General features: G+C 44.7%; 1 protein-coding gene and 1 long non-coding RNA gene across 2 annotated transcripts; both read left to right on the top strand.

Annotated features, from left to right (window-relative positions):
• Positions 1-1410: 1410 nt before the first annotated feature.
• LOC309398413 (protein PML-like) lies at positions 1411-12098 on the top strand. Its single transcript, XM_081965298.1, has 8 exons — positions 1411-1682; positions 3741-4216; positions 6303-6880; positions 8003-8040; positions 8946-9171; positions 9765-9829; positions 10534-10666; positions 11314-12098. The coding sequence occupies exons 1-8, from the start codon at positions 1632-1634 to the stop codon at positions 12033-12035; spliced, it is 2289 nt and encodes a 762-aa protein (XP_081821424.1). The 5' UTR covers positions 1411-1631; the 3' UTR covers positions 12036-12098.
• Positions 12099-12110: 12 nt separating this feature from the next.
• LOC309398414 lies at positions 12111-13892 on the top strand. The gene is made up of 2 exons (XR_014176401.1): positions 12111-12721; positions 12760-13892. It is a non-coding gene; the product is annotated as an uncharacterized lncRNA (long non-coding RNA).
• Positions 13893-15593: the final 1701 nt, after the last annotated feature.

Here is a 15593-nt window from a genome sequence, read left to right on the forward strand (position 1 = left end):
AGGACAGAATAACAAGAGTTGGAAGGGACCTTGGAGGTCTTCTAGTCCAACCCTCTTGCCCAAGCAGCAGACCCTATAAAGGGAGTCCTTGACTTACGACCTCAATGGAGCCCAACTGTTGTTAAGACACTTTTGACCCATTTTACTACCTTTCTTGCCATGGCTGTTAAACGAATCTCTGTAGTTGATGAGTGAGTAACCCAGTCTGGCTTCCCCGTTGACCTTCGGTCACTAAATGAACTGTTGTTAAGTCGAGCACTACCTATATATCATTTGAGACAAGTGGTTGTGTCCAGGCTCTTCTTAAAAACCTCTAATGATGGAGCACCCACAGCGTCTTCTGGAGGCAAGGAGTTCCACTGGTTAATTGAAATTCCTCCTTGGTTCTAGGTTGCTTCTCTCCTTGATTAGTTTCTTCTTGTCCCTAAGAAGCATCATCTCATTGAATGATGCTTCTTGGTTTTTTTATTCCATCTTCCTTCATCCATTTCCCTGGCAACCAGCTGGAGAAAGGGGGGAGTGGAGACAGAGTGGGGGGGGGGGCATGGAAATAGCCCAGCAAACTTCTGAAGACTTTATGCCCCCGTCTTTCCCAGCCCATCTACTTCCTGGGTTGCCCCCATTCAGCCGCCTTTTGAAAAGAGACAATGGGGGCCAAAGGTCTGCCACCACTGAGCATCTTCAAAAGGGGGGAGGGGTCCCTCCCTGCTTTATACCAAAGGTGAAGGAGAGTCTACGCAAGTTACATCACTTCTTATTTCCAAAATGTGTGCACCAATGCTTCTTAAGTTTACAGGGGGAAACCATTTACAATTGGTCTTCTTTTTTCAGTTATGAATTTGATTTGGAGAAAGTGGGAATTCATTTCCTCTCTAGGCATTTGAGTTCTGACTTTGGACCGGAATTTCAGACCCCAGAAGTACATGGAAAGAGGGCAATGGAAGGATCTGGACCTTCCTTCCTTCCTTCCTTCCTTTCCTTCCTTCCCTCCCTCTGCCATCTTTCCTTTTTTCCTCCTTTCCTTTCTTCCTTCCCTCTCCCTTTCCTTCTTTCCTTTCCTTCCTTCCTTCCCTCTCCCTCCTTTCCTCCTCTCCTTCCCCTTTCCTTTTTTCCTCCTTCCCTTCTTCATTACTCTTCCTCTTTCTCTCTCTTTCCTTCCCTCCCTTGCTCCATTTTTTCCTCCCACCTCCCTTTCTTTCAGAATCCATTTGACTGCCAAAGCTGCAACAAAATTCCCATTGCAGAAACAAACCAACGGAGATCAAAGGCCGGGTCGTTCCCTTCCACCCACCCCCTTCCACCTACCCCCCCCCCCTTTGAGTTTTGATAAACTGCCTACTGTCCCTGCAGCATCCCCTCTCCCCTCTCTCCTTCTCTCCCTCCGTCCCTCCTTCCTCCCCAGCAGGAAGATCTCCCTGTTGCAAGACCGTGCTCCCCCGGGGGAAACGTCTGAATGCTCCTGCAAGGGGGTGGATGCCAAAGAAGAGCGCCCGCGGGCACAAGAGGAAGCCACTGGTCTCCTCCTTTCGCGAGGCGAGAGGCGAGTTTCGAGGAAAACGAAAGTCAAAAGCTTCGCAGATCGCGCCTTCCTCCGGGATTAGAAGGCTGCCCGGGGCTGCAAAGGAACTGCGATGGCCGGAGAAGCCGCCTCGGGGCCGGAAGCGCCCGCTGTCCAGTTGACGGTAAGCTTCGGGGGTCTCAGGGATGCAAAGTAAGCGGGGAAGGGGATGGGCGGGCGGTGGGCGGTCAACCCCGGAGCAGAAAGACAGCAGGGGCTTAGCCCTCTCGATTGCTGAACACTTCCGTGCAGTTTGGGGGTGGGGGAGTGGGTGGGAAACCTCCCACCACTCCACCAGTTTGATCCCATCTAAGAGTTTTACAGGGAGGGTGGGGGGGAGAGGGGAGATGCTTGCCCTTAGAACAAGGGGGGGGGCTCCCTTGAGAAGGGCTTGCAAAGATTAAGACATTAGAAAACAATCATAAAACCCCATAATTAATAAGAGGGGGGAATGTAAGATGCGTTATATATAAAATAGTACATAATAATAGTTATAAGAGGAATATATGTACATCAGTGGTGGGTTTCAAATCTTTTTAGAACCTCTTCTGTAGGTGTGGCCTGCTTTGTGGGAGTGGCTTGCCAGCCATGTGACCGGGTGGGCACGGCCAACTTGTAAAATGTGGTGAAACTCACTTAACAACGCTCTTGCTTAGCAACCAAAATGTTGGCTCAGAAACTCTGGCATTTGAAGCATGCAAGTCTTAAAGCTGTCAAGTTACAAGACCCTTGCGCCCCTAACCCTTTAGAAAAAAAAAACCCAGGGGTGTTCAAACTTGACAGCTTTAAGACTTGTGGACTTCAACTCCCAGAATTCCTCCTCCAGTCATGTTGGCTCAGGAACTCTGGCATTGAAGTGTGCAAGTCTTAAAGGTGTCAAGTTACAAGACCCTTGCACCCCTAACCCTTTAGGGAAAAAAACCCCCAGGGGTGTCCAAACTTGACAGTTTTAAGACTTATGGACTTCAACTCCCAGAATTCCTCCTCTCGCTCTTCATCTTGATGATGTGTGGACGGGCGGGGGAGGGAGCTGGAACCGGTTCTAAACGGCACGGTAGATTTGTGGAACCTCTTCTATAGAAGAGGTTAGAACTGGCAGGAATCCACGCCTGATGTACATAGATAGATGGAAGATGTATTGCATAGAAAGAAGTACATTGAAAGAGTAATATGTATAGGAGAAATATGTATAAATTACCATATTGGTAGATGAAAAATGTGTAAAGATAGATAGATAGATAGATAGATAGATAGATAGATAGATGATAGATAGATAGATAGATAGATAGATAGATAGATAGATAGATAGATGATAGATAGATAAGAGAGAGAGAGAGATAAAAGTATACATGTACAGATAAAAAGAGTATAATGGAGGCTTGCCCATATAGAAATGTTGCAAAGATTATATTTGTGTTTAAAAAATGGGGGGGGGAGAGTTTAATAAAAACATATATATATATAAAAGAGAAAGGCTTGCAAAGACCCATAACTCCTTCCCCACCTTCCCTCTACAGCAACTCCCCACCCAGTTTCTTTTTATCTCTTTCGTTTCCCCATACTTTTTAGTTTTTTTCTTCCTTCCTGGTTCTGGGCAGTTCAGGTATGCCTGAGGGAGGGAGTGTATTCCAAACACCTGAGCTGTGGAAAATGGCCCCAAAGGCCCAAGTTCAGGAACAATCCATTTCTGGCTTCCGGAGGGCCTCCGTGGGGCCAGGGGAGGCCGTTTTCCCCCTCCCCAGTCTTCAGGAAAGCCTTCCGAGCCTGAGGAAGGGTCTCGCGTACATGTGCGGGGGGAGGGTGGGCAGATAGAGTGGGCAGCGTGCGTGCGCAATTTTGGCACACAGTAAGGAAAAGGTTTGCCATCCCTGGTTTAGATTTTTCTACGCAACGGAGAATCAACAGTGTTGGAAGGAAATCAAACAAGGAAACTAACTCCCCGTGGTGTTGTTAGGCCCTCTTGTTTGCTTTTGGTTTGACTTCCTCCTCTCTCTCGTCCAAAAGAACGTAGCAAAACCAAAATGGTTGGATGGGAGAGGTGTCTGAATAAGTCCTCCGCCACACCCAACTTCCCACATGTCTCAGCTAGCAGCATCCGACTTCCTGCTCATATTTCATAACTTACTTTCCAGTTGCGTTCATAGAACCGTGTTGGATTAACTGACATCTCCCACTTTCACAGGCGATGAACCAGGAGTTTCAGTTCCTCCTATGTGACAGATGCCATGCAGAGGTGCCCTGCCCCAAACTCCTGCCCTGCCTCCACAACCTTTGCCCCCAGTGCCTTGAAGAAAATGAAGCAGACGATCTCTGCATCATCTGCGGAACGCCGTACTTCCACCTGGCAGAGATCCCCGAGAAACTGGACAACGTTTTCTTTGCCAACCTCCAAGTCAAGTTCAGCCTCTACCAGAAGGTCACTGGGAGCGAAGATTCGATTTGCGACAACTGTAAGAAAGAGGCCACGTTTTGGTGTTCCACCTGCGAGGAGTTCCTTTGTCTCTTGTGCTTCCAAAGCCACCAGAGATACCTGAAAAAAGAAAGCCACGAAGCCAGACCGCTGAAGGACTTCCAGGCAGAATCTTGCAAAGACTTCCTCTCAACCATCAGAAAACCCATGTTTTGTTCCAACGCAGGCCACAGCACCCAAATGCTAAGGTACGTTGTCCATCTCTGCTTCATGCTCGAGCAGAGAAGCTCTTTTAAGCCACCACCATGTTAGCCACTGCCTGGCTTTCTAGCCTGCCCAGAAATGGATGGTTTTCGAATCTGGGACAAGAAGCAGTGAAGTTTGTTGCTCCAACAGACATCTGGAACAAGATGTTTTGAACTAACTAGCTAAGATAGAACAATATGATGGGAAGAAGAGAAGTTCCCTTCTTGCAGAGGTGTCTCCAATTTCTCATGATGGAAGCACCTTAGCTTGGACATTCGCGAATCTGGATATTTCTTTAGGGACAATTGTTCTTTACTTACTTTACTTTTTTTCGTATTTCTAGACTGCCCCCTCTCCCAAAAGGGACTCGGGGCGGTGTACAGTCAGGCTAAAACACAAATAGGATGCATAATAAATACATAAATACATAAAAAATACATTTTTAGGGGGTTTTAAATACTGTATCTTAATTGTTTTTTATCAGCCGACCTCCTCCTTGTGTATGTTTCAGTGTATGTCTTTGTTATATGTTTGTTTTGTTCACATATTTATTTCGTATGTTTCATTGTACGCCGCCCCGAGTCCTTCGGGAGAGGGTGCGGCTAAGAAATAAATATATTATTATTATTATTATAAATACATAAATGGAGGAGGCTATATAAAACTGTACCTTCAAGTAAAGCATTAAAAGCAGTATTTAAAAACAACCCCTAAAAATACCCCAAAAAATTGAATTTAAAATAATTACCCATGAAATTCCCCAATTAAAATATCTGCCAGGAGGTAAGATAAAACTATGAGTGGGCCAGGCCGGCTAATCGAAACAGGTGAGTCTTTAGTTTTTGTCGGAAGGAGCGGAAGTCGGTGGTGGTTCTGATGTCGGGGGGGAGGTCATTCCAGAGGGTTGGGCCCATCACAGAGAAGGCCCTACTCCTTGGTGTCGCCCGTTGGCATTGCTTGGTGGACGGCACCTGGAGGAGTCCCTCCCTGTGAGAGCGAATTGGTCGCAGGGATGTGTGCGGTAGGATGCGATCCCGCAGGTAGCTAGGTTCTAGCTGTGTTGGGTATCTCTAGCTACTTTTAACTAGGGCAATCTTTCTTTGGAGAAGTCAGGCAGAGAAGTCCCTGAATCCCACTTCACATTCAATTCTCCGTGGAATCCTTGGTCCTCTCTCACCTTGGGTTCCTTGGTGTCCTGAGTCCCAGCGCAAGGGAGTATCAAGGATCCCACAGTTCAACCCTGAGCTACAATTATTCTATCATTATTCTATCTTATCTGTTCTGCTGTGAAGAGGCTTCTCTTAATATTGATGGTTTATTTCCTCCATCGTTTTAATCAAGGGTAGGTCCTGTACGCAAAGAAACAGGTAGCTTGGGCAATCATGAATCTGGATATTTAGGGACAATTGTTTGAGTCTTGTTGGATTTTTTGAAAAAGTTTGTTATTTTTCCTTTAAAATTCATTCTTAAATATACATTCTTATAACTGTTATTTAACATATGTCAATTCATATCAATTTTCCGCCTGGATATTTACATTTTAATATTTTCTTACTTAAGTTTTATGTATTTCTTATCTCCAGAAGTTGTGAATGCCCCAACACTGGAAGTCTTTAAGAAGATGTTGGATATCCATCTGTCTGAAACGGTATAGGGTTTCCTGCCTAGGCAGGGGGTTGGACTAGAAGACCTCCAAGGTCCCTTCCAACTCTACTATTGTATTATTGTATTGTATTCTATTAAGTCTTGTTAGATTTGACTAGGTCAATCTTTGCTTGGGGGCCTCAAACAGAGAGAGCCCTAAATCCCTTCTGTTCTCCATCTGTTTCTCCTAAAAAGACATTTCTTCCAAACTTCACGGTAAATTGTGTATTTCCTCCATAGTTTTAATCTAGTAGTTTCAGATGTTACTCAACAGGTAATGTTTTTGTTCTCCTGAATGTGATTGTGACATGCTTGAAGATGCTCAGGTGTCTTAACATGACCTGACGGGGTGCTAAAGACCCAGTTTTGAGGTCCATGAAGTGATCAGGGATGGACAGCAGTTCCAACCAGAAATCATAAGCTTTGCCTTTCTTGTTTCCCCAGCCTCTACTGCAGGCAGTGTAGTCAATCCATGTGTGCTATTTGCGCCCTACTGGACAGCAAGCACATGGGTCAACATTGCGACATCAGCCAGGAAATTCAGTCCAGGCACATTGAATTGCAGAACATGAGCGCGGAGCTGAAGGAGAAGAAGAACGTCTACGACAAGACCTCCAGCGACCTTGAGGAGCTGGTGAAAAACATGGAGCAGATAAGGAATGAGACGCAAGAGCTGATCCAGCAGAGGATAGAGGAGATGATCCAGATGTTGCGAGCCAAGGGCGAAGGATTCTTAGCAGAGGTAGAGGCCGATCATAACCACCAGGTCCAAGACGTGAAGAAGAAGCTGCAGGAGATGGACGGCGTGGTCCAGAGAATCACATCCAGCCAGAGGTTGGTGGAGAAGTTGCATCTCTATGCTTCTGGCCAGGAGGTGTTGGAGATGCATCCTTTCCTGAAAAAGTCCATGATGGAGCTCAGAAGGAAGCAGCCCTCTACGGTAGAGGGAATTGAAGTGAGGAACTTCCTAGATATCAAGAGCCAACTCCAAAATTTGTTCGAAAGAATGACAAAAGACAAAGGTAAGGTTTTGCAAAGATGCACAGGTAGTCTTCCATTTATAACAATTGGAATTTCTATGGCTAAGCAACGCGGTTATTAAGCCAGTCATCAGGGAAATGAACCCAACTTTAGGATCCTTTCCACCACGGACATTAAGTGGCTCATTTGGTCGTTAAAATGAATCCGGCTTCCCCCATTGACTTCACTTGTCGGAAGCCAGCTATATTGTAAGCCACCCAGAGTCGTTGGGCATGAGATGGGCGGCAAATACATTTCATAATAAATAAATCAACTAGGAAAGACACAAATTGCATTCGTAGCTGTAGACCGTAGGATGTGGCTGAAAACTGCCATAAATGCAGTTTGGTTTCCAAGCAGCCAAATTACGGTCACGTGGGTGTGGGAATGGTGCAACGGTCATAACTTCAAGGACGGGTCCTAAGTCATTTTTTCTGTGACTTCCAACCTTCGTTTACTGAATGGTGGCAAGTCCAAAGTTCGTTCATGTGGTTTCTACAATTTTAAAACTTTTGAGAGAGTTAGAGAGGCAGTTTAAAAATACAAAATATAAATCGGTAAATAAATCAATAAAAGCACGGAGGCTGAGGATCGTCCGAGTAGTAGACCGGTCTTAGGCAACCAGTTGTTTCCCAGAGGATCTGGAGTTACGAAGCCAACACCAGATGCCAGGGTTAACAGTGCCTTTGAAGAAGCTAAACCAGGGCTCTCCATAGTTGGCAACCTTAAGACTTCAATTCCCAGAATTCCTCCGGCAGTCATGCATGGAATTCTGGGAGTTGAAGTCCACAAATTATTAAAGTTGTTCCATGACAGTCCTCTAGCCCAGGAGTATCCAACTGTGGTAACTTTAAGACTGGTGGACTTCAACTCCCAGAAATCCATGCATGGCTACTGGAGGAATTCCACCAGTCTTAAAGTCACCCCAGTTGGAGTGGCATGGAACTACTTTAATAATTATGGCTGTATTTAATCTATTATTGCTCTTTCCAAGGTCCCAAACACATAGCTTTCTGAAAGAGGCAGAGTTGCCAGCAAAAACTGTAGGATTATATTTTTTTTATGATTGCGTCTTTACTCTCTTGCTCTGTTTTCTAATCCTTTTTATTTTGTACCTTCTATAGAAGCTGTTCCCGCTAAACCCCAAACTAAGCCTCAGGAGGTGAGATGACTTGCACAGATATCCAATATATACAGACTATATGTTACATTATTAAGGTTTTAAAAAAGAGATTAGACAAGCATTTGTCTGAAATGGTATAAGGTTTCTTGCGTTAGCTGCGGGTTGGACTAGAAGACCTCCAAGGCCCCTTCCATTATTCTGAATTTGTTTGTTAAAAGGCATGGGTTTTGTGAGTTACAGCAGATGAAACGTTATTGCAAATCAAAATACGAAAAGAGGTTCAACGTTGGTCCTTAAAATGAAGATTCAGATTTTGTACTAGACTGTGTAAATTCCTGTACAGGTAGTAACAGAATAACAGAACAACAGAGTAATAGAGTCGGAAGGGACCCTGGAGGTCTTCTAGTCCAACCCGCAGCTCACGCAAGAAACCTTATATCATTTCAGACAAATAGTTGCCCAATCTCTTCTCAAAAACTTCCAGTAGACTTTGAATTACGACCACAATTGAGCCCAAAATCTATGTTGCTAAGTGAGAACTTTTCTTAAGTGACTTTTGATTCCATTTTATGGCTTTTCTTGCCTCTGTCAACGCTGACAGCCCCAGTTTGTTAAATGAATCACTCCAGTTGTTAAATTAGAAACAGCATCATTAAGTAAATCGAGCTTCCCCATTGACTTTGCTGGTCAGAAGGTCACCAAAGGGGGGATCACCGCAACCGTCATAAATACATGCCACTTGCCAAGGGTTATAATTTTGATCATGTGATTGTGGGATGTTGCAACGGTCATTAAGTGTGAAAAGCAATCCTAAGTCTCTTTTTTCAGTGCCGTCATAGCTTCAAACGGTCACTAAACGAATGGCTGTAAGTGAAGGACTAGCTGTATCCAAGATACACCGCTCACTACTGAAATATCATCATTTTGTTTTGTTTTCCTTCTAGAACATTTTTAGAAGATTATTGGTAAAAAGGGAATACATTGAGCAGGAAACAGACACCGAGTGCCATCCCAAAATGGTCAAAATTGAGCCGTTAAATGATGAGGAACCAGGGACCAGTTATGGATCCACTGGAGGTTCTTACGCCCCAGCAAGTCAAGAAGGCCTCAAAGAATCCCCTGATGACACTCTACAGATTGCTCATAACTATGTACATTCATCTGATCAAGGTAGTGTTACATTCAGGACACCTCATCTTGAAATTTCAAGAGACTTTTATAATTCTCTGCATAAAAGAGATCCTATGTTTGGAGGTATGAAAGGCAGTTTTTCTGTGTGAGGTTCATCCCAAGGAAGGCCCAGAGAATAATGCTGCCACAAGGATGATGATTCATGAAAAGGCCTTTTGATTATTTAAAGGAAGAGTTAACCTTATCAAAAGCCTTATCAAAATTGCAAGTAGCAGATTATTTGTGTCCCACCTCCCCCATTGTTCAATTTTGATTATTTAAAGGAAGAGTTAACCCTATCAAAAGCCTTATCAAACTTGCAAGTAGCAGATTGTTTGTGTGTCGTCATCGTCCCGTCCCCCGCCCAGATGTGAAATTATTTGAATCCCACCACTGGATATACCCAATTACAGGACCAATGGGGCCCCTGTTAGAAGGCCTGAAAGTTAGGAACGTCCTGGAGAAGGTCTATCTACGTGGTAACTACACAGAGATGTCGTGATTGATGCTGTTAATGGAACATTATCCAAGAAGTAGCTTTTCATTGTGATTTCATTATGGCTATTCCTTAACACGTGTCCTTTCTTTGGCAGAAGATAACTCTTCGATTAACAATTCTTCAGAAGAAGAATCCACTGATGATGATGATGAAACCGGGGTGAGTCCATATTCACCTAGTTCCAGAATGCCATCTCCTTGGCATTCTCTTCATAACACGAGTTTCTGCCCCAAGAGGTATAATAATTAGTAGACCAATAAATTTGAGGACATCTGTCTATGCCACCACAAGAAATGATTCACGGATCCTCCTTTCACTGCATTGTCTGGGACAGCAATATCTCTGTTGACCAGGTCTAAGATGGAGAAAACAGATTACTTAGCCCATTTCACGTGATTTCTTGTTATCAAAGGAGGATCTCAACCAGAGGTAGTATTCAGCAGGTTCTGACCAGTTCTGGAGAACCGATAGCGGAAATTTTGAATAGTTTGGAAAATCAGTAAATGCCACCTCTGACTGGCCCCGCCCCCACATATTCTCTGCCTCCCGGAGATCCCAGCTGATCTGGAGGGAATGGGGATTTTGCAGTATCCTTCCCCTGCCGTGCCCCCCAAGCCATGCCATGCCCACCAAGCCACACTCACAGAACCGGTAGTAAAAACAATTTGAATCCCACCACTGATCTCAACTACGATTTATTTACTGCAACATGTCTGTTAGTTAACAAGATTCTTGCCTTAACAGTTGAGCTTCATGATTCAGTTCTACCACTTTTCTACCCAAAAAGATATCATGATTGAGGGGACAAGTCAAATAGTTCTGGATCTCCAGAGCATAACGTTGATTGTTCATCTTCTTTGTAGATCTCGATTCTTCCCTTGGACATCAACCCTACATCACCAGGTGACCAGAAAAGTCCTAAGAAGTATCCATTATGGAAAACGGAAGATGTCAGCTCACAGTCCAGGACCATATTCTTTGACCTCAAGTCTCTAGGTAAGTGGCCTTGATCTCCAAGATATTGGTGAGCATATCTATTCTGGGAGCCAAGTGTGGTCACCTTGCCTGAAGTAGGCCAACTCAACCTTCTATTTCATAGAATGACCTGAAACCACAAAGCATGAGGGACACCATCACCCCTGACAGGGGTGGCACTAAGGCCCATAGACTTGCAGGCAGTGGTGAAATTCAAATATTTTTACTACCGGTTCTGTGGGTGTGGCTTGGTGGGCGTGACAGGAGAAGGTTACTGCAAAATCCCCATTCCTTCCCGATCAGCTGGGACTCAGGAGGCAGAGAATAGATGGGGGCGGGGCCAGCCAGAGGTGGTATTTACAGGTTCTCCGAACAACTCAAAATTTCCACTACCGGTTCTCCAGAACTGGTCAGAACCTGCTGAATCCCACCTCTGATTCCCAGGCTGAATCTCACTGTGCCACTGCAGCTCACATGATCCTGGGGACACTGCAGACGTACCTCACGTGACCATGAGAGTTACATGACCATTGTAACTTCAAACAGTCACTAAATGAACTGTTGTAAGTTGAGGACTACCTGTATTCTTGTTCAGTATGAAAAACGTGTTAAGGTCCATCGCTTTCATCCCTCAACCTGGACCAACGATGTCTCTCTTTTCAATGCAGCAGGAAATATCCTTCACCTGGTCGCCCTTGGAGACGACGGCACCATTTTTCGTGTCATGATTTCCTGCCTGGAGACTACAAGGGACAGAGTCTGTGTGTTTGGCGTGGATGAGTTCCTGAAGTATCTCAGCAGCCTCCAGAGGCCCATTTTGGTGGGATACAAGCTTTGGTCCATGGACCTCCCTGCACTGCTTGATGCCCTTCAGAAGATCAACCAAGAAGAGCAGTTTGAAGCGTCCATCTTTGGTTTCTTGGATGCTTTGCCCCTCATCAGAGAGAAGTTCCCAGAAATCTCTACTTATACACTGAAGAATTTGGACAAGATATATCTGTGGGGACAGTTGGACAGCAGCAACGTGGGCGACTGTGCCAAGACTCTCAAGGACCTCTGTACCATCTTTGAAATTAACAACCTGTTCCAGAGAAGGCCTCTCATCGCCTGCTCCAGCTTCAGATGTTACGCCTCACTTCAGCCTCTCCTGCGGGAGAAAGTCCTCTCCATGCCCTCAGTGCAGACTTTGTCCCTGCACAATATCTCCCTTTTCACCCTTCAGTCTGTCTATCAAAGCGACCCCGAGAAAGGGCTGAAGAAATTGTGCAGGTGCTTGAACGCCAGGCGGAGGGTCGGGGAGAAAAAAATTCAACGGTTGAGCAAGATCCGCAAGTATTTCCAAAGCCTCCCATCATCCTCTCAAAGTTCTTCCCTTCCAACGATTCATTAAGGAACACTCTTCGTTACTGTGGGGTTAAAATGTCCTGACTAAGGCCTCCCGAGATTATGAAGCCGACTCCTCCTCGTCCCAATAAAACCTCTTTTATTTAGGTTAAAGGGGATTCCTCTCCAGCAAAGTCCCGGCCAACAGTCTTTCAAGAGATTTCATAGCTACAGACCTTTATCATGCTTGGAGAGTTGCCAGGCCGATATCTTCCAAATGCCACACTGTACTAGCAATTCCTTGGCAAGAAGTCAGGAACAGCCCTTCACACTAATGAACTAATTGTCTCCTGCAAATTCCCCTTTCGCTCCTCTTTATTTCCCCTGGGAGGGGCCATTCACCATCCACCTGTGCCTTTACTCCCAAGTCGGTCCTTGTTGCTTAGCTGTTCTCGTCCCCTGGCAGCTCTGTGCATGCACACACTGGGAACAGGGTCCAGCTGTTCTTCTGCCTCACTGATATCTGACTCTGAAGGCAGCTGATAACTGTCGGACGGCCCTGGCCCCCTCTCTGCCTCCGACACAGAGCCCTCATCAGAGCCTTCCCCAGACTCCAGGACTGGCCCAGGTTCCTCCCCAACCTCCTCACTGTCTGAGTCTTACACCAGCTCTGCTGGCGGGCCACAACATAAAATGACCCTTCTGGGAAACACAAGGGACTTCTTCTGAAGTGAAAGCACACAGGCTTGGGCCGTATACCTGGCCAAAGGTCTTCTGACATTTCATGGGAGCATGACTGAGTTCTCATAGACTACATCCAAGTGCTTTATGGAATCAACCACCGATGGTGAGGTTTGTGCATTATGTGAAGCCATGAGCCTTGATTTATGAACCACAACAGGACAAAGTTCACCGGACAACTTTGTGGAGACCGCATTATGGCTTAAGGCAATGGTTCAAAATCCAACCCAAAAGGTTTTCTCAGTCCATTTTGGTATCTCTCAAGGAACTATTTGCTCATACACATGAAATGATTACAATAGAATAGGGTTGGAAGGGACCTTGGAGGTCTTCTAGTCCAACCCCCTGCTTAGGCAGGAAACCCTACATGAGACAAATGGTTATCCAACATCTTCTTAAAAACTTCCAGTGTTGGGGCATTCACAACTTACGGAGGCAAACTCTGTTCCATTGGTTAATTGTTCTCACTGTCAGGAAATTTCTCCTTAGCTCTAAGTTGCTTCTCTCCTTGATTAATTTCCACCCATTGCTTCTTGTCCTGCCCTCAGGTGCTTTGGAGAATAGTTTAACTCCCTCTTCTTTGTGGCAGCTCCTCAAATATTGCAAGATTGCTATCATGTCTCCCCTATTCCTTCTTTTAATTGATGATATGAAATCTGAATGTCCACCATGAAAGTTCAGCTAGTGTTTTAGGAAGCTGAGAACGTCTTCAGTTGTAGTTGGGTGAACTTCAACTACTAGCAGCTGCAAAAAAAAAAAAACCTAGTCAATGAGAAGTAAGACTAGAAGTCATAGTTAGCAGTACTTGTTATGTCACACGTGTTGTTTTTTTCCAGTTTGTATGTCTTCTGACCCAGGAAATCTCATCATCTATCCTACATATAGGTTAAAGACAACGACAATATTAGAAGTTGCAATAAAGTTACTATATTAACAACTTCCTACGTGGAATCCCAGAAGCTTTGCTTCTGATCAACCTTTTTCACCTCTCAACGCCCAGTTGGCCACTTGGAAGCCTTAAGTATCTGGTTGTTTTTTGGAGGTCAGGTAATCTTAAGGATTTGAGGTCCTGCTTCTAGCCACAAAATTACATATTGAGAATGTGAGATTTAGAACAGATGCTTCAACAGATGCTCCTTTTTCCACCATAAACGCAAAACAATAAAGCTATTTTATCTTTTGAGTTTCTCTCCTCCATTTTCACTGAAACTTGGTATTGCACCTGCTGTTCCTTTCCTCTAACTGCATGCATTCTCCTGCTGAGTGGATTCTGAAACCATAACCAGCTTTTTCTCTCTTAGGTGACTGTGTGTCACACACACATGTACAACACACACACACAAACATCTGGTTCTTGATTAGAAAATGGCAAAGCCAGAATGCCATCCTTGCAGAATGCAACTATCTTTAAGGCAGAGCTTCCCAATTTTAGCAACTTGAAGAAACCTGAATTTCATTTCCCAGAATTCCCCAGCCAGGGATGCTGGCTAGGGAATTCTGGGAGTTAAGGTCCAGACAGTTTCAAAGTCCCAAGTTTGAGAAACACTGCTTTAAGATGAGATCTGTTTGCCTTGCCTACAAGTATCACATTGTTTTACAGTGTTTTGGGGACAAGATCCAAATAGGGATACTGCATCAAGCCATCATAGTTTATTTGTAAGCTTTGTATGGTATGAACCCAGCCCAGAAGATAAGGGATTTCTAATTCCAACAAGGATTAGCCTTGCCAGACCCATGAATGGCTGAGCTCACACATTCTACTGCTAAAACATTGCTAATGTTAGATTCTTTTGAACTAGCCAGAATGTCTGCCTAGTAGTAAGCTAGGAGTATATATGAATGTTGGCTTCCAAGCATGACCAACTAATTTTTTTTATACAGTTACTAAGTAAAGAAAATATAAATTTAGCTCAGCAAAATGTCCCTATCTGATAAACTCTATGCAATTTACTCAGAAACACTGGAATATTTTACCCCCAATATCCCAAAGTGGTTGATTACTCACTACTGTACTGCATTCAGTCAGACATTGGCCTACAGCAAACATCATTCCAGACCTGGGTTCAAATTCCCTACCTGACCTCAGAACTTGGGAGAGAAGGCAGTCAGGTTCTCTCAACCTAATATTCAAAAAGGCAGAATATTATCTTTCCCTGGATCAGAAATGGAGAAAATGTTTTAGGCAGGAAACAGACCCCCCACCTTTGTCAATGGGGCCATTAAAGTGCCTGAGCCAGTCTATTCTACATAACAAAGATCTCCCCCTTCAGCTCCAGGGTGATGGGATTAAGGCAAGATAGTATTAGCCCTTTACCCATCTCACCACAGGGCCCCTGGGAAGAAGCAAGGCTCAACCAAACGTGAACTCAAAACACAATTTAGAATTGCCCCCCTGCATGATCCCATGGGAGTCTGACAACCAACCAGAATACAAGATCAAGATCAAAGGCCAGAGAGGGCATAAAACAAGGGACTTTCAGCATCTCTGTATCTTTTTTTTTCTTCTTCACCCAACATCTGGAAGCATGGGATTCCCCCTTTTCTGACCAGGAGCTCAAACCACGTGGTCCTGTCCACCATTAAACCATCTTTCCAAGCAGCCTCCATGTTTCCAGTGTCTTTCCCCCCACTTGGAAACTGAACCCGGAAGGGCATTTCTTCCAACACTTTGAAAACATTTCATTGCTCATCCATGAAGCTTCTTCTGGAAAAAACTCGAGAAGCTTCTTGGATGAGAAGAGAAACATTAAAAAAAAAAGCCACCCAAGAAAATCTGTTCCAATTTTGGAAACAGGACCTTTGAGATACTCATGTAGCTTCAACCAGTTGATCACACACCCTCTTTGGCCCTATGCAAATCCAAGTACTTTCAGCTCTTAACCTA

This window comes from Natrix helvetica (genome assembly GCF_964273705.1).
Source record: "Natrix helvetica genome assembly, chromosome: 12".
Lineage (NCBI taxonomy): Eukaryota > Metazoa > Chordata > Lepidosauria > Squamata > Natricidae > Natrix > Natrix helvetica.

Excerpts from the sequence above, each read along its gene's own strand:
- LOC309398413 (XM_081965298.1), top strand. The coding sequence starts at position 1,632 with ATGGCCGGAGAAGCCGCCTCGGGGCCGGAAGCGCCCGCTGTCCAGTTG. Across the intron at positions 8,041-8,945 it reads CCCAAACTAAGCCTCAGGAG|AACATTTTTAGAAGATTATT; the intron begins GTGAGATGACTT and ends TTTTCCTTCTAG. Across the intron at positions 9,172-9,764 it reads TGTACATTCATCTGATCAAG|AAGATAACTCTTCGATTAAC; the intron begins GTAGTGTTACAT and ends TTTCTTTGGCAG.